The sequence below is a fragment of the Chelonia mydas genome, chromosome 2, assembly GCF_015237465.2.
Source record: "Chelonia mydas isolate rCheMyd1 chromosome 2, rCheMyd1.pri.v2, whole genome shotgun sequence".
Taxonomy (NCBI): domain Eukaryota; kingdom Metazoa; phylum Chordata; order Testudines; family Cheloniidae; genus Chelonia; species Chelonia mydas.
Window position 1 is genome coordinate 136,825,613 of NC_057850.1, and position 18,646 is coordinate 136,844,258.

Below are 18,646 nucleotides of genomic sequence, written 5' to 3' on the forward strand. Positions count from 1 at the left end.
GGCGGGGCAGTCAAGGAGCGGGGGGGTTGGATAGGGTGTGTGGTCCTGGGGGGACAGTAGGGGTGGGGGTTCCTGGGAGTGGGGGGTTGGAACAAGGGGGGGGGTTGGAACAAGGGGGGGGGGGGTTGGATAGGTGTGGAAGTCCCAGGGAGCCTGTCGGGGGCAGGGGTGTGGATAAGGGGCGGGGCAGTCAAGGGGGGGGGGGGTTGGATAGGGTGTGTGGTCCTGGGGGGATAGTTAGGGGTGGGGGTTCTTGGGAGTGGGGGGTTGGAACAAGGAGCGGGGGGGGTTGGATGGGGAAGGTTCTGAGGGGGGCAGTTGGGGGTGGGGGGGCCAGGCTGTTTGGGGAGGTACAGCCTTCCCTACCCGGCCCTCCATACGGTTTTGCAACCTCGATGTGGCCCTTGGGCCAAAAAGTTTGCCCACCGCTGCTCTATAGGGACAACACGGAAATTTTTTTTTTTTTTTCCACAATTCTAACTTGTGAAAAGCTCTGTTCATCCACAGGCCCTTTGGTTTATTTCCAGAATTCAGAGATCAGCATTCCTTGCTATGATACAAACTTCTCCTTAACGTCCCTGTCCCCCAGAATAAATACAACATAGATATTAGCAGTGTGTACTTGTCTTCAGAATGTTGACAATCTCTCAGGTTGATGTGATTGTTCATTCATTTTGTTGTTCAGGTTGTGGCTTCTCTGAAACATCCAGTGAGCTCTTTCATAGTAGCAATATCAACTTGAAACACAAACGAAAAAGTTTGATGTGACTCTTTGTGCTTGCATAGAGTTTTGCATTCTCTGTCCCTTCAATGACTTTCTAATGGAACTACTGATTGTAACACAATTTGAAACCTGTTTCCTTCAGGGACATGGTTGCAATAAGGTACAAGAATTTTAAGGTGATGACCAAGTAGATTTTTACCAGTTATTAATGTCACCACACAATGGTAAAACTGAAAATTTAAAAAAAAAATAAAAATCAATTTTACTACTTTGTTCTTTTAGGCCCGAAGTCAGGGAACCACTTGAGTTGTCCTGATTATAGAACCAGAGTTTAGTTTCTGTCTTACAGTTCTCAAGATGAACAGTGAACTGAGTTTCACTTTCAAAGAGAATGTTTGGGTTGGTCTACACTGACCAGAGTTTCAGACCTGGCAGTTACAGTGCCGCTCAGAGAGCGCTGAAAAGAAACTGCTGTTGTGTGTTCACACTGTCAGCTGCCTGCCCAATAGCGTGTTCACACTTGCAGCACTTGCTGCGGTATTTGGAGCAGTGCACTCTGGAGAGCTATCCCACAGAGCATCTCTTCCTCTTCTGCTGCTAAGAGTTGCGGGAAGGCGGAGGGGGTCGCAGGGCATCCTAAGTCCTGTCCCAGTGCCCCATGATGCTTCACCAAAGGCAGGTCATGCCTGGCCAACGTTATTGCCTTCTCTGATGAGATAACTGGCTCTGTGGATATGGGGAAAGTGGTGGATGTGTTATATCTTGACTTTAGCAAAGCTTTTGATACGGTCTCCCACAGTATTATTGCCAGCAAGTTAAAGAGGTATGGATTGATGAATGGACTATAAGGTGGATAGAAAGTTGGCTAGATTGTTGGGCTCAATGGGTAGTGATCAATGGCTCCATGTCTAGTTGGCAGCCGGTATCAAGCGGAGTGCCCCAAGGGTTGGTCCTTGGGCCGGTTTTGTTCAATATCTTCATTAATGATCTGGAGGATGGCATGGACTGAACCCTCAACAAGTTTGCAGATGACACTAAGCTGGGGGGAGAGGTAGATACAATGGAGGGTAGGGATAGGGTCCAGAGTGACCTAGAAAAATTTGAGAATTGGACCAAAAGAAATATGCGGTTCCAACAAGGACAAGTGTAGAGTTCTGCACTTAGGAAGGAAGAATCCCATGCACCACTATATGCCTCTGGGCTAAGCATCAGTTCTGCGGAAAAGGACCTAGGGGTTACAGTGGACGAGAAGCTGGATATGAGTCAGCAGTGTGCCCTTGTTGCCAAGAAGCCAATGGCATATTAGGCTGTATTAGTAGGAGCATTGCCAGCAGATTGAGGGAAGTGATTATTCCCCTCTATTCGGCACTGGTGAGGCCACACCTGGAGTATTGTGTCCAGTTTTGGTCCCCCCACTACAGAAGGGATGTGGACAAATTGGAGAGAGTCCAGCGGAGGGCAACAAAAATGATTAGGGGGCTCGGGCACATGACTTATGAGGAGGGGCTGAGGGAACTGGGGTTATTTAGTCTGCAGAAGAGAAGAGTGAGAGGGGATTTGATAGCATCTTTCAATTACCTGAAGGGGAGTTCCAAAGAGGATGGAGCTAGGCTGTTCTCAGTGGTGGCATATGACAGAACAAGAAGAAATGGTCTCAAGTTGCAGTGGGGGAGGTCTAGGTTGGATATTAGGAAACTCTATTTCATTAGGAGAGTCGTGAAGCACTGGAATGGGTTACCTAGGGAGGTGGTGGAATCTCCATCCGTAGAGGTTTTTAAGGCCCGGGTTGACAAAGCCTTGGCTGGGATGATTTAGTTGGTGTTGGTCCAGCTTTGAGCAGGGGATTGGACTAAAGGACCTCCTGACGCCTTCCATCCCTAATATTCTGTGATTCTAAAGTTACTGTTAATGGGCCAAGAAACAAAGCAGGTCTGCCAAAGAACCTGTAGCAGCGGATTGTCCCGTGAATCTATGAGAGTTTCCTGGAGATCTCTGAGGCAGATTCCCGTGAAGTGAGGGAGTCAATCAACAGCCTGTTCCGCCGGTTAGACTAGGCATGTGGTGGTATGTGCATCATACAGACACAAGCATGCTTTCTGCAACCCTCCTGCCCCCAACCACTCACTTCAGCGATTCCCAAAATCAAATCCACTTACCAGAGGCTTCCTCTCCTGTTTGCGTTTCGCCAAGATCTGGCAGCTGTGACTGGCTAGCCTTCTCCGGGGTAGGAATGAACTGCTGGCTGCATGCATCTCTGACCTCTGAATTGTCCTCTGCCTCTGGGTCACCCTCCACATCCTCATCCAAGATTTCCTCCTCCTGGCTTGGTCCTCTCTTGACTGGCACGTGAGCCACTGAAGTATCCACGGTGGTCTTCACAGAGGAGGTGTGGTCGCCGCCGAGTATCGCGTCCAGCTCTTTGTAGAACTGGCAGCTTGTGGGCACAGCACCAGAGCAGCAGTTTGCCTCCCATAGCTTGTAGGCTTTACACAGCTCCTTCACTTTGACTCTGCACTGCAGTGTGTCCCGGTCATGGCCCCTTTCTGTCATGCATCGTGAAATCTGTGTGTAAGTATCATAATTCCTACAGCTGGAGCGCAGCTGGGACTGGACAGCCTCCTCTCCCCAAATGCTGATGAGGTCCAGTAGCTCAGCATTGCTCCAAGTGTGGAGTCACTTGGTGCATGGAGCAGGCCGGGCCATCTGGAAGGTTTTGCTGAGACCACTGCATGCATCACCGAGCAAACAGGAAGGGGACTTTCAAAATTCCAAAGGAATTTACGGGGTGAGGATGATAGCTGGTCACCTGAGGGCAGGGCAGTAGAGTTCAAAATGATGATTATAGAGGCGAGAACAGGCATTGTGGGACATGTCCTGGAGGCCAGTCGCAGCTCTGTAATTGCCCAGGGTGTCTACGCTGGCACCGTGACGCTGTACCCCCAGCGCAGAAAGCTGTATGCCTCTCATTGGGGTGTATGGGGTGGGTGTATGTGTGTGATGTTTTTGTTTTTTGTGTTACAGCGCTGTAAGTACACAGTTTCTGAGCACTAAATGGCTTGGCAGTGTGTACATCTCAGGAGCTACAATGCAGAAAGCTGCTTTACTGCGCAGAAACTTGCCAGTGTAGACAAGGCCTTTATTTCTATTTGGACTAAAAGTAAATCATGAGAGAACTTCTGTTGGGTTTGAGGTTTGGTAATCAGCATTGCCAACTTCAAGAGATCAAAAATTGTAAGTTTTTTTTTTTTAATTGTTTTTTAGGTCAGTCTCTTGTTTGTTTTTTTGTTTTGTGTTTTTGTTTTTTAACTCCTCCTGCCCATCCCCAGGGTGTGTGCATGTGACTATTAGTGTTGCCTACTCTCCCACATGTATTGACAGTGCTGTTGAGAGTTCTATTGCGAGATCATAAGTGAGGCTTAATTTTACTTAGATATCTCATCTCTCATGATAAATTTGTAAGAGTTGGTATGTCTGGGTAATGCTTGTATTTTACAAACACAAACGTTTGCACCAAAGGTGAATGGATAGTGTCTTTAAACTTTTTTTGGTAATGCTATTTTTAAAAAAAAAATTTTTTTTGAAGTTGATTTTTGTGTTTTACTAGTACTATAGTATTAGTAGTACTAGTACTATAGTTTCAGTATTTATTTACTGTTACTATTATACGAAAATAAACTTCTGTGTGTGCTGTTTTGCAAAAGAGACTGCTTTTATGTTACTCAGTTGGATAATCCCAGACTTCCTTGGTCTCCTCTCATTGCCAGAAATTAATGGAGACAGATGTTGAAGTAAGAGTCTAACATTCTAAGGAGATACGGAAATAATAAGATGTACATTGAGTGGCCAACTTGGAAGGCTATATAAGGCAGTATAACATGCCTAGGAGTGAGACGCAACAGCTACTGCTCAGATCTTCCACCTGCAAATATTCTCATGCTCTCACTGAGTTGTACAACCTGATTCTTAAATTTGGTTTTTGGAAATGGATCCTTGTTTTTACTAGTTTTCTCTCCTTTGGTTATATTGATTTGATTTGTTTTTCTTATTTTCATTCCAGTGAAAGCTGGTGGGATGAGGATTGTGCAGAAACACCCGCACACTCCAGATGCCAAAGAGGAGAAAGATAAGGATGACCAAGAGTGGGAAAGCAGCAGGTGAGCAGTCTGAAGTCTATACGTGATTTTATGCATATAGTACAGCTAATTCTATCTCTTTGAACATTAGCATGAGTTTGTTTACCTTGGTGATAAGTTTAGGTGAAACATGTTTATTTGGGTAAGGCCTTTATGCTGTCTGCAGTTGCTTGTAATCTGCCTTTGTTTTTGTATTCCAGCTCAAAATAGAAACACAGAATCAGATTATATATGAGGGTTGGGAAAATAGCAATTTACACCTTGCTGAGCTGTCTGTAAATCATCTTGCCAGGTGAATGCGGCCCCTTTCTGCTCTGATTCCCCTCTCTCCTTTCAAGTAAACCTGAGACAAGGCCCTTCTAATCCACTGTTTTCCTAAAATCTGTTGGAAAATCCTGCCAGCTGTGAGGTATCTGTAGAGGCCAGGGAAGTCTGGACTCAGGCCCACTGCTTCTGAATTGTTCCCCAGGTCACTAAGGGTATGTCTATAGTAGGTAGGCAGTTAAACCCCTGCAGCTGATTCGGGCTTATGGGGCTCGGGCTAAAGGGGCTGTTTACTTGGGGTGTAGATGTTTGGGCTCCAACTGAGCTCTGGGACCTTCCTACCTCACAGGGTCGTAGAGCCTGGGCGCCATCCCGAACTCTGTCTACATCATAATTAAACAGCCCCTTAGCCTGAATCAGTTAGCATGGGCCAGCCATGGGCTTTAATTGCAGTGTAAACATGCCCTCTGCCCCCAGAGTTCCAAGTTATGCTCTTGTGATTTCCTTCCATGTCTGGCCTATTCCACTCTCCCTTGCAGGGATTTGAGTGAGGAGCAAGGGGTCAATTTAAAATAATACAGACAATGTTTGCCTGGTTATTTTAGAAGGGGGAAACAGCTTGGATTTGGAGGGGGATTATGCCATACACTGCAGCTGTTTTCTGGTTCCTTTCCCCATCCACCCAGTTGCCAAAAACACAGAGCCCCAAATGTGAGAAAAAACAAACCTCTGGGCTTTTGTGATGTGAGTGATGCTGTACTGGTTCAAATTCCCTGCTTTTTAATTCAATGTACGCCAAGCCCACTGGTTTTGTGTTTTTTCATTCCTCCTTGGGACGATATGGCTGACAATACCACCTGTTTATTAGTGTCCTGGGCTGAGGGGGGAGAGACAGCAAATGTTTGAGGATGTGTGAGCTTCTGAATGACTTCTTGTTTTGAAGCTGGACTCACCTGCTGGGAGACTGTGCAAAACAGTAGTGTATTTTTCCATATTTACTGGACTCCTTGCCTCATTCTGCTGAAAAATCAGTAAAAAAGGTTTCATTATTGTATGTCAAAAATATTAAAAGTAACTTTAACACAAACAGTATTTAAGATTGATTTATTTTTATTTGGCATTCAAGTTTGAAAGCTGTAGTGGCTTCTTATGCTTGAAATATGTAAAATAAACATGTATGGTGCCAGCTGTTTCTCCTTTATAACTAAGCCCAATTTTACCCAAATCCTATTTATGCTGATTGACCTCACTGCTCCCAGTATTTAGTAAAGGCGCCAAAAAAAAAAAAAGGTGGAGAGCTACTTTCTTCTGTGCTGTTCTTAACACTGTTTTAGCTACAACAAGCTGCATTGTCTTCAGGAGTAAAAACAGCCATGAACTTTTTTCTTTCCACTGATCACTGCCACTTGAAATAAAGAATTTGTGTGTGGAGAAAGAGTTTTAATTAGTATGTCTGGATGAAAAGCTGGAAGAATTGAACAGCCCACCTTCTACCAGATTAGTCATCTCTAAAATCTGTCTGGAGAAAAGCAAGTTGGAGCAGAGAATTTTTTTTTTTTGGGGGGGGGGGGATTCTTTCATCCTCTTTGCCAAATGTTTATTGGCTTTGGAAGGCGTATACTTCCTTTGAGGTGCGTAACGTGCTGTTCATTTTACTTTATTCTCTGTACTGTGTCACCCTGAAACCATTGTAGGATGGTCCTGTCTGTTCCAGATCCAAATGAGAAGTTTTGCTGTGCCATTTTGATAATGGTGACCTCTGAGCCTCTGGTTTGATGTAGCTGTCTCTGATTTGTTGAAACAGGGTTGCCTCCAGTGTTTCCCTTTCATAGCAAAACAGTACTGTGAAAAGCAATAAATATAACTAGAATTATCTTACTATTGTAAAGCAGGGCACAAAGGAATTTTTTTTGACTTAGAGGATAAAAGTATAACAACCTATAGAACTTTCATCTTAAGTAAGGGGAGGAAAGCACTTATGTCTCGCAAGATCAGTTGTTTCAGCTTGCTGACCACTTTATCTCTGGAAGTACCCACTTGGTGCAGACTCTTCACGCTTGTCTTTCTGTAAACTATGTTGATCTTGTGCTTTTGACCTCACAGAGGTGTTGAGGTAAAGTTAGTTTCAAAATTGTTTTGGAATTCAATAAATATCCGTTTGAATTTCCTTTTAATCAGATAGAGCCCTACTGTGGTAACGCTAGCAGGAAGGGTATCGTTAAACAGGAAGCAATGTGAGTTAGTGTCTGGAATTGTATGGCATTAACCTGAGCGGGTAGGTGCTGTTCCTGGTTTGCTTGTCTGGAGAGGAAGGGAGAGAGGGAGGGGGAAAGAGCCGCCCCCTCCCCCAATCATAGGCTAGTAGTGCTGTAGCCCCTAGTGTAACAGGGCAGGGCATATGGACTCAAGCAGCAGGTCATTTAGCTGCAGCTGGGCAGGGTGGAGTTGATTTAAATCACTAGTCAGGAAGACTTGATTTAACCATGGATTTCGACATAAAAGTGCATTCTTGTTGGTTGTTATAGCCTTAGTACGTATTCTTCACAACTCAGAGATAGATGTAGGTTTCATTTTTAGAAGGTTCACACTATACATTTTTTAAGTGATTTGTTTTAAAAACTTTTCAGATTAGTTTTACGGCTATATCAGAAAATGAATGATTGGTTATTTCATTTACCAAAGGTAATTGAAGCAGATATTTATGAAGTCATTGGGAGGTGAACTATCTCCAATTCAACAGGTTAATCATTAATATTTGGAGGATTTTCTTGCCATGCTGTATAAGGAGGAGGACATCACCAGACAGACATTTAAATTGTTTTATTTAACTAAAACAACAACGTTATGTATTCAACAACAAACGTATTTTAACAAAACAAAACAAGCATATGAATTTTTGAATTTTTAGTTAAACATTTAAGTTTTCTAAAATCAGGTTTGTTTTTGTTAAAATTGTTTAACTAAAATAGTTAAATGAAATTAAAAAAAAAAAAAAGACTGTCAGCCAAGTCAACATGAGAAACTTAAAATATTGGCTTCTGCAACTAACTCAGTCGTCTTCACCTTCATTTTCCCGTTTGTTCATAATCTGGAAAAGAAAAACAAGCTTTCCTGCTTTTTCAGCTCCCAAATGATTTCTCACTTTGGAGTCAATTAGTTCAAAGGAAGAAAATATTCTTTCTACACCGGCAGAAGAAGCTACTGCTGTTAAGTGAGATTATCACTTCAGCAGTCTCTGAATCCAAGTGCTTAAGTGACTGGTGTGACTTTCTTTAAAACATCATCAGCAAACATATTTCTTGAATGCTTCACCCTTAGTTCTGAAGTTTATTATAGTTGGCATTATGGAGGGATGATTGTTGGATGTGCATGTCATAGCCAACTCCTCTTCTTCAGCCGTTAAGGTTTGACCCTGGTACCGAGTATTGAGAATATTTGCAAGAAAATAAGCTGGAGATAGTGCTTGTCCCATTCGTTTTTTTTAATGCTTGTAATTTAACTCTGTCATTGCATATTTCTCTCTTTAAGATCTCACTCAGTTCCTTGCAAATTTCAACAGCGTCAGCAATAAAACACCTATTTCCCTGCATTTTGCTCAAGGCTACAGAAATAGGCTTCAGGGTACTCGGCATGTGTTCAGTGTTTCTCTTAAGCTCAATGTTGAGAACTTTGGCTGTGACAGTGCCACCTATTTTTTCACAATTGTGTTCACAAACTGCCATCAGATTAGGCCAGTTCTTGACATAGTGCTCAAAACAGTCCACTACTGAGTTCCATCGCACGTCTTGTGGGAGAGTTAACTTGGTTCCTCCCACTTTTTTCAGAGCAGCTGCTGCGAAGTGGTTGTTCTGGAAGTATTTTGCAATTTCAACAACATTAGCCTTTATTTCTGGAACACTGAAGTCTTTGGCTAGGAGGTGCATCAAATGAGCACTGCAACCATATGTTATTTGCTTGGGACGCTCTTGTAAATTTTTTCTCACGTTGGATACATTTGCAGCATTGTCTGTGACCAGGCTGTGTACTAGACATTTGAATTTTTTTTCACAGTTTGTTATAGCTTTTACTGCTGCTACTTGTAAGTATTCTGCTATGTGTGCATTTCCTGATGTATCAATTGTTTCTGTAAGGAAGATGTTCCCTTCTTCTGTTGTCACACAAGCACATACAACAGGATCATTGTGGACATTGCTCCACCCATCAAGACTCAAGTTAACAATTTTACCCTGGGGTTGGCAACCTATGGCATACGTGCCAAAGATGGCACGCGAGCCGATTTTTAATGGCACGCTGCTGCCTGCCGGGCCCTTGGGGAAGGGGGGTGGAATCAGGGCATATCCCCTCCAGCCCCCTGCCGTGAGCCGCTCAGGGCAAGGGGCTGGGTGCACCCCCACGACCCCAGCCCACACCCCAAGCCCTCTGCCCTGACCCCTGCAGCCCCCTCACGACCCCAGCCCTCTGCCCTGACCCCTGCACCCCCCACACATACCAAGCCCCCCCATGCCCTGATTCCTGCACCCTCCTCACACACCCTGCCCTGATTCCTGCACCCTCCTCACACACCCCAGCCTCTTGCCCTGACCCCTCTATCCCCCCACAACCCCAGCCCTGACTCCTGCACCCTCCTCACACACCCCTAGCCCCCTTCCCTGACTCCTGCACCCCCACACATACCTAGCCCCCCCACACCCTGTGCCCTGACTCTTGCACCTCCCACATTCCCACCCTCAGCACCAAACGGGAGCTCCTGCACACCCATTCCCACCTGCACCCTCGCTCTAAATGGGAGCTGCCCAGGTAAGCACTCCACACCCAAACCTCCTCCCCCAACCCTAAGTCCCCTCCCTCATTCTAGCTCCTGGCCAGACTTTACCCCCCAACCCCAGCCTGCTCCTTCACCCCCAGCCCTGTGCTCAGTGCAGAGAGAGAGGAAGAGAATGGGCTAGAACCAGGGAGAAGGTAGTTACCCACTCTGTATGGGCAGGGCCGGGATCCCAGACTGGCAGCGGGCTGAGTGGGGCCAGTAGCTGGGACCCTGGCTGGCAGGAGCCAGCAGCCGGGACCACAGACGGGCAGCGGGCTGAGTGGGGCCGGTAGCTGGGACCCTGGCTGGCAGGAGCCAGCGGCCGGGACCACAGACGGGCAGTGGGCTGAGTGGCAACGGGCTGAGCCGCTCAGCCCGCTGCCGGTCTGGGGTCCCAGCCGCTGGCCCACGTTCGGCCCACGTTCAACCCACTGCCTGTCTGGGGTTCTGACTGCTGGCCCCTTGCCAGACCCCACTCAGCCTGCTGCCGGCCTAGGTGAACGGAACCCCAGGCTGGCAGCGGGCTGAGCGGGCCGGCGGTGTAAGATTAGCATTTTAATTTAATTTTAAATGAAGCTTCTTAAACATTTTGAAAACCTTGTTTACTTTACAAATGACAATAGTTTAGTTATATAATATATAGACTTTATAGAGAGAGACCTTCTAAAAAACTTTAAAATGTATTACTGACACGCAAAACCTTAAATTAAACTGAATAAATGAAGACTCGGCACACCACTTCTGAAAGGTTGCCAACCCCTGCTCTAGACCTTTTTCACACTGTCCAATTTCTCTTTCATACAGTTTATCCAGCAATTTGCCTTCGACATCTGCTATGTTGGGTGGACTATATCCTGGTCTTAATGACTGAACCATGTTAATGAAGTGTGGGTTCTTAATCATATGGAAAGGAGAGTTTGCTGCATAAACAAACCAGGCAATTTTTTCATCAATTACCTCTTTTTGTAATCTGCTGGTTCTTATCACAAATTTATCTATGGTTGTTTCTGGATGATGGAGATTTTTTTCTTTTTGCTACACGTGATAGCCACAGTATATGTGATCCACATGATTTGACTGAAACACTATCATTAGCAGATAACTCTGAAACTACAGAAAATGTTGGTGACCTTGAAGGTGGAGAGTCTTCAGAATCCTGTATGTTGAGGATGGATTCTCCTAAACAAAATAAGTCAATGCAGTTATTTAATTGTTAATTACCATATTGCTCATTTAGTATTATTCATTGCATTCACTAACACTCAGTACTATTTTAAAGGTGAAATTGTAAAAGGAAGATCTGCCTATTTCAGCTATTTATTTTTTATCCGAACTGCATTTAAAATGGTAGTACCATAGAGTAACAACTATATTTTTTTGCTCAAACATGAGAATTCAAGAATAGTCTAGAAGGACTTAATTAAAACTATCTTTAGGTAGGTTTTTTCCTCAGAAAGCATTTTATCAAAACTATCCAATTTAAATAAAAATAAATCTGACTTTTTTTTTTAATTTAATTGTATTTATTTATTTTTATCCACCCTGCAGCTGGGTAGCAAAAGCAGACATGACACTAGATGTAAAATTGTTGCTGCCTCAGTCAGAATTAAATTACCAGTTGTATATCTGCTAATTTGCTAGAGGATGCTGCTCCTTTGAGTGACTCGTCCCTCCATTCCAGCCAATCCATGCTCTCCTGCTAAAACTTGTGGGCTGCTGATGTCCATGTAGAGGGGCTTCCATGTGTTCAGGGGGGAGAGGAAATGATGCCACTGAAGCTGCTCTTCTCTCTTCCCCAGTCATCAATGTGCTTACCAATCCCTGCTGGTTGCCATTTTTGCTCTCCATATCTAGAAACTGAGGGGGATGTTTTTGCCCTGAATAAGCCCCATCACTTTTCTTCCGTTCAACTTAAGTTATTCTTCAGTCATCAGATGAGTGACTTGATTTACTTTTATTCATGGTTCACTGTCCTAGAACCATGTTATTAATGATGCTGAAATTAATAATGTTTCCATGAGCACTAGAGTCAGGTAGGCACTGATGAGCAAATATATGAGGAAGAATATGGAAAACTAATGTATTTTGCGGAAACATGAATTATGTATATAGTGAAGACTTTAATTTTAAAATCAGATTTGCATTTCAAAATAGACCTTAATATCTGTAACTGATCATGAACAGAATAAGAGCTATTAAGCATTTTTTAAAATGCAATTTTAATTTATAGGTAACTTTTAGGGTTTTTTTGCAAAGCAGAGAGACTTTGTTTAAGCTTTTCTTTTTATGTTTTTTGTTTTGGCCACATTGCCACCATAAACCGTCCTGACGTTCTTTATATGATATCTCTACTTTTTTGCATTCATAGTTAAACATTTCAGGGAACTTTGTCAGCTGACAATGGCAGCTGATAATGAAGTAAGGGAAAAATGATACAGAAAATATTAACTTCTGTGTATTTAAAAGGGCGGCCTGAAAGATCTGGTGTGCTGGTGACTTTATCATCTCATTTTAGGTCCAGTTTCACACAAAAATAGTGAGGGATAATACTGGAGCTGGTGATGGACACAGAACAAACCCACATGCAGTGTGTATTTCCTTCTGTTTTCAGAACTCTCCTAGGCTGGTGGTGGTAGAGTTGGTGGGATTGCACCACTGCAAGTAGCAAGGGTACAGTGTGTCCACATGGTATTTCAGGTGCAGTTTTAGCCTTTGCCTATACCACTTGCATTGTACTACACCATTACTGTTGCACTGCCATTTTAGATGTTTATTCCACAGTTTCTGGTATAGCTCTTTGAAGCAGTGATTTCTGGGAGATTTCAAAAGGGTGCTTGGAGCCCACTAGGATTGTCGCAGAAGTGGTCAAACTCCCATAATTAGAAATTCCAGAACATGTTCCATTTCTTAGACCTCTCCTCAAAATGACAGTAAGGCAAGATGAATGGCTGGCTTTTAATGCTCCTCAAGAAAGCTTTCTTCTAGAGTTCTTGCAAATAAGTTGAGGCATCTGAAGTAGCTGCAACGAGGCAGTGGGGTTGTTCCAGCAGCACCTGTAGAGGGCCAGACCCAAAACCAGGAGTTTAGTGTTATCACAACGATGCTGCTGCAGACAGGGGCCCTTGGAGTAGCCAGCTTTGTCCATTACTTACTCCTGGGGGACTTCTGCACCACTGCACATGTGTAGAATTTATGTACCCCGCAGATTTCTTTGCTTCCCTGCAGAAAAATGACTTTCTGACGGGAAAGCCATAAGAGCGGTCATGCAGCCCTCCCCAGTAGTATGTTTCGGATGCCCAGGGCAGCCGGCAGAGAGATAAATCACTGTCGGGCAGGAGCTGGGACTGGAGAAGACCCAGCTCATGCCTCCTACCCTGCAGCGGGCTCAGCTGCTAGTCCCGGCTGGACTAGGGAGGACGGGCGTTCCTCTTCCCCTGCACGGCATCCAGGGCCATGTTAGACCCACCCTCAGATTTCTCCCCCAGCTGTACGAAGCTCTGAACACTCTTTCTCCCCCCTACTTCCTGCACCCATTGGTTCTTCGCTTCGCTGGGAGGGATCACTGTATAAGGAGCTGCTTCCTCATCTACCCACCCCCTGTGCATCCAGACCTTCCCGCTGAGCCTCACCCCCCCATACTCAGAATCACCCCGTCCCCCCATGAGTCCCTCTCCCCCTGCACCTGGACTTCCCCAACAAGCCACCTGCACCTGGATCCCCACCCCAATGAATCACATTCCCCCAGCATCTGAACCCCCCTGCTGAGTCCCCCACACCTAGACTCCTCTGCCAAGCTCTATCCTCCCCACACCCAGCAACCCCCCCCCCCCCCCACTGGCCCCAACCACCTTCATCTGGACCCCCTGCAGAGTCCCATTACCACTGCACCCAGAACCCCCCAACAAGCTCCTGTGCATCCAGATCCGATCTCTTCCCATCCCCCTGGGCGCTCGGATCCCTCACTGAGCCACCCGTACCCAGATTGCCCCACACAGAACCCTTTCACCCCACATCTGGATTTTCCCACCCCCACACTAAGCCCCTTCACATTTGGATCCTGCTTTGCTGAGCCTGCCTGCCCACACAGAGGAGCAGGGCCCTGGAGTGTTCCTGGGGCAGGCCCGGTCCTTGCGCTGTGTCAGGGTTGGGTGCAGCCTCACTGCTGAATCTGTGTCCTGGGGGGAGCTGCATAGTGATCTCCCATCTCTGTGCAGCCAGCGGCCTATGCTCCCCAGTGCCATGCTGGAGCCTCCACATTTATATGACAAATAAACTTAGCAGAATTTTAAAACGTGTGCAGAATTTTTAATGTTTTGGTGCAAAATTTCCCTACTATTTCTTTCCCTTTCCCTCAAGGTAGCTCTTCAGTAACTTGATTCAGAGTGACAGCAGTGTTAGTCTGTATTCGCAAAAAGAAAAGGAGTACTTGAGGCACCTTAGAGACTAACCAATTTATTTGAGCATAAGCTTTCGTGAGCTACAGCTCACTTCATCGGATGCATACTGTGGAAAGTGTAGAAGATCTTTTTATACACACAAAGCATGAAAAAATACCTCCCCCCACCCCAGTCTCCTGCTGGTAATAGCTTATCTAAAGTGATCACTCTCCTTACAATGTGTATGATAATCAAGGTGGGCCATTTCCAGCACAAATCCAGGGTTTAACAAGAATGTCGGGTGGGGGGGTTAGAAAAAAACAAGGGGAAATAGGTTACCTTGCATAATAACTTAGCCACTCCCAGTCTCTATTCAAGCCTAAGTTAATTGTATCCAATTTGCAAATGAATTCCAATTCAACAGTCTCTCGCTGGAGTCCGGATTTGAAGTTTTTTGTTGTAATATCGCAACTTCCATGTCTGTAATCGCGTGACCAGAGAGATTGAAGTGTTCTCCGACTGGTTTATGAATGTTATAATTCTTGACATCTGATTTGTGTCCATTTATTCTTTTACGTAGAGACTGTCCAGTTTGACCAATGTACATGGCAGAGGGGCATTGCTGGCACATGATGGCATATATCACATTGGTGGATGTGCAGGTGAACGAGTCTCTGATAGTGTAGCTGATGTTATTAGGCCCTGTGATGGTGTCCCCTGAATAGATATGTGGGCACAGTTGGCAACAGGCTTTATTGCAAGGATAGGTTCCTGGGTTAGTGGTTCTGTGGTGTGGTATGTGGTTGCTGGTGAGTATTTGCTTCAGGTTGGGGGGCTGTCTGTAGGCAAGGACTGGCCTGTTTCCCAAGATTTGTGAGAGTGTTGGGTCATCCTTCAGGATAGGTTGTAGATCCTTAATAATGCGTTGGAGGGGTTTTAGTTGGGGGCTGAAGGTGACGGCTAGTGGCGTTCTGTTATTTTCTTTGTTAGGCCTGTCCTGTAGTAGGTGACTTCTGGGAACTCTTCTGGCTCTATCAATCTGTTTCTTCACTTCCGCAGGTGGGTATTGTAGTTGTAAGAATGCTTGATAGAGATCTTGTAGGTGTTTGTCTCTGTCTGAGGGGTTGGAGCAAATGCGGTTGTATCGCAGAGCTTGGCTGTAGACAATGGATCGTGTGATGTGGTCAGGGTGAAAGCTGGAGGCATGTAGGTAGGAATAGCGGTCAGTAGGTTTCCGGTATAGTGTGGTGTTTATGTGACCATCGTTTATTAGCACTGTAGTGTCCAGGAAGTGGATCTCTTGTGTGGACTGGACCAGGCTGAGGTTGATGGTGGGATGGAAATTGTTGAAATCACGGTGGAATTCCTCAAGGGCTTCTTTTCCATGGGTCCAGATGATGAAGATGTCATCAGCGTAGCGCAAGTAGAGTAGGTGCATTAGGGGACGAGAGCTGAGGAAGCGTTGTTCTAAGTCAGCCATAAAAATGTTGGCCTACTGTGGGGCCATGCGGGTACCCATAGCAGTGCCACTGATTTGAAGGTATACGTTGTCCCCAAAATGTAAAATAGTTATGGGTAAGGACAAAGTCACAAAGTTCAGCCACCAGGTTAGCCGTGACATTAGCGGGGATAGTGTTCTTGACGGCTTGTAGTCCATCTTTGTGTGGAATGTTGGTGTAGAGGGCTTCTACATCCATAGTGGCCAGGATGGTGTTATCAGGAAGATCACCGATGGATTGTAGTTTCCTCAGGAAGTCAGTGGTGTCTCGAAGGTAGCTGGGAGTGCTTGTAGCGTAGGGCCTGAGGAGGGAGTCTACATAGCCAGACAATCCTGCTGTCAGGGTGCCAATGCCTGAGATGATAGGGCGCCCAGGATTTCCAGGTTTATGGATCTTGGGTAGTAGATAGAATATCCCAGGTCGGGGTTCCAGGGGTGTGTCTGTACGGATTTGATCTTGTGCTTTTTCAGGGAGTTTCTTGAGCAAATGCTGTAGTTTCTTTTGGTAACTCTCAGTGGGATCAGAGGGTATGGCTTGTAGAAAGTGGTGTTGGAGAGCTGCCGAGCAGCCTCTTGTTCATATTCCGACCTATTCATGATGACAACAGCACCTCCTTTGTCAGCCTTTTTGATTATGATGTCAAAGTTGTTTCTGAGGCTGTGGATGGCATTGTGTTCCGCACGGCTGAGGTTATGGGGCAAGTGATGCTGCTTTTCCACTATTTCAGCCCATGCACGTCAGCGGAAGCACTCTGTGTAGAAGTCCAGTCTGCTGTCTCGACCTTCAGGAAGAGTCCACCTAGAATCCTTCTTTTTGTAGTGTTGGTAGGGAGATCTCTGTGGATTAGTATGTTGTTCAGAGGTATGTTGGAAAGGAGAGTGGAGTGGGGGGAGGTATTTTTTCATGCTTTGTGTGTATAAAAAGATCTTCTACACTTTCCACAGTATGCATCCGATGAAGTGAGCTGTAGCTCACAAAAGCTTATGCTCAGATAAATTGGTTAGTCTCTGAGGTGCCACAAGTACTCCTTTTCTTCAGTAACTTGTGATCCAATCTCGTTGGTTTTCTCTGGAAAGTTCATTGTGCAACATTACTCTTAAAATACAAAATATCAAGTGACAGAGGGTCCCCTCCCTTTGGCTGACAAGCAGTAAAAGTAATTTCTGTTCAGTTTAGAATTCCAGTGTTTTTCCTCCAAACCACTCAGTCCTGGGTATAGGAATGGTAGGGACATAACATTAGACAATAAGACTTAGAATTCAGTGGTTGGAATGGGTTATTGAGGGGAATGAGATCAGTGTAAGAGGAAGGAAGGATTTGTGTGGTTCAGTTAATTTGAATGCGCAAAGGTGTATGTATGTATGACTCGCAAAACCAGAGCCTGAATAACCTCTCTGTGCAGAGGTTCCTAGTAAGACACAAATCAATGAAAATATTTTAAATCCTTTGAGAAATAGTTATCTGATCTTACTTAATCAGATCTGCAGTACCAACACTTATTTCACGCATAAGATGTAGTATATCTAACATCAAGTGTAGCATATTATTGTAATAGCTGGTACATCCTGTAGTTTGCAGCTGAAGCTTGGAGTTGCCAGGAGTTGGACTCTCCCAAATTGGTCTTTTCCATCTCTAATTATTTGGATTCTGTATTAGTTGTCTTTGCACGTGAAAATAATTGCAATAATATTTTGATAAGTGATGCTTTCTATAATTCTACAGATTTCATTTGTTTCATCTTGCTGTATGGTTGAGGTTTTGATTGGAAATCATATCCATTGCTGCTGCCTGTTTTTTGTGGCATATTTAGGAAGACCAAGAGCTTTAATTATAACTTGGATTAGGAATTCCAGAGAGTGCAAGATGGTATATCGTAAACAGTTTTTGTTATCACAGAAACTACATGGTCTGGGTGGTATATTTTAAACTGCTTAGGAGAAAAGGTTCATAACCATGGCACTGAACCCCATACAAATGCATGCTTGGCTGAGGCATGGGATTTCACGCTAACTTACATGCCAACATCTTAAATTTTAATGCAATAAATGCTTCTGAAGGACAGACCATTTGAAATGATAGCAACTTGTTCAGTTTTGCCTAAGCGTTTCATTAGCTATTGTTGTAGGACACCAATAAGTGGAAACGACAATCAGATTTTGGTACTCGGTTCTTAGCAGTAACTGCTACGTTTTGTCCTTGAACCAAACAGAGTAAACAGTGAAGACTTCTGGGACTAAATACTCTGATTTGTTCTTTCTCCTTAGTTATATCTGCAGTAGGAAGGGGGCTATTGCAGAATTACCAAGCATTAATATGGGTAGTTTTTAGGTAGAGGGGTGTGTGTGTGTATATAAACAGATTTGATGGAAAAGTTCCCCCCAGTAGTATGTCAGATCAGTCCATTTTACATAGAATATTTTTGAGATACACAATCTCCATTGATTTAAGGGCAGACCTGCCTTGGAATTGTGACTCTAGTGTTTTCTTTAATTTCTCCTTGTGCATTAGAAAGTATGAATTGTGCAGCATTGATTTTAATTCAGTTTAAGATCTGGAAATTGGCCATGATTCTATTGATCTTGCAAAATGAAACTACTTCAAAGGATGGTTTAAAATCTGTCAGGTAGTGAATTAAAAGCATAGGCACACAATGAAGCATATGCCTGTCCATATGTCAGAAGTGCCTGGCACTGTGCTTGTTCAATTCTGGGGTGAGAGGAATTGCTTAAGGCACCCTGGCATCCTTCAGTTGTCTGTCAACAAAACTTGCTAAATCTCAATACTGTAATTATAGTACATCAGCTGTCGCGGTTCAGAAGCAGTGCAGAAAGCAGGTGTGATTTCCC

The 18,646-nt window shown here is 44.6% G+C and overlaps 1 protein-coding gene across 2 annotated transcripts in view; it reads left to right on the forward strand.

The window, feature by feature from the left end:
• The window catches only part of LOC102942857 (death associated protein), an 89,046-nt gene that overhangs the window by 6,111 nt on the left and 64,289 nt on the right, over positions 1-18,646 (forward strand). Inside the window, exons 1-2 of one of the 2 annotated variants that reach the window (XM_043540257.1) lie at positions 3,874-3,955; positions 4,782-4,878. In XM_043540257.1, the coding sequence (XP_043396192.1) occupies positions 3,889-3,955; positions 4,782-4,878 (164 nt within the window). In that variant the 5' untranslated portion in view covers positions 3,874-3,888. Of the gene's footprint in view, positions 1-3,873; positions 3,956-4,781; positions 4,879-18,646 lie in introns of those variants that run through there. The other variant, XM_037893333.2, reaches the window with a different exon arrangement.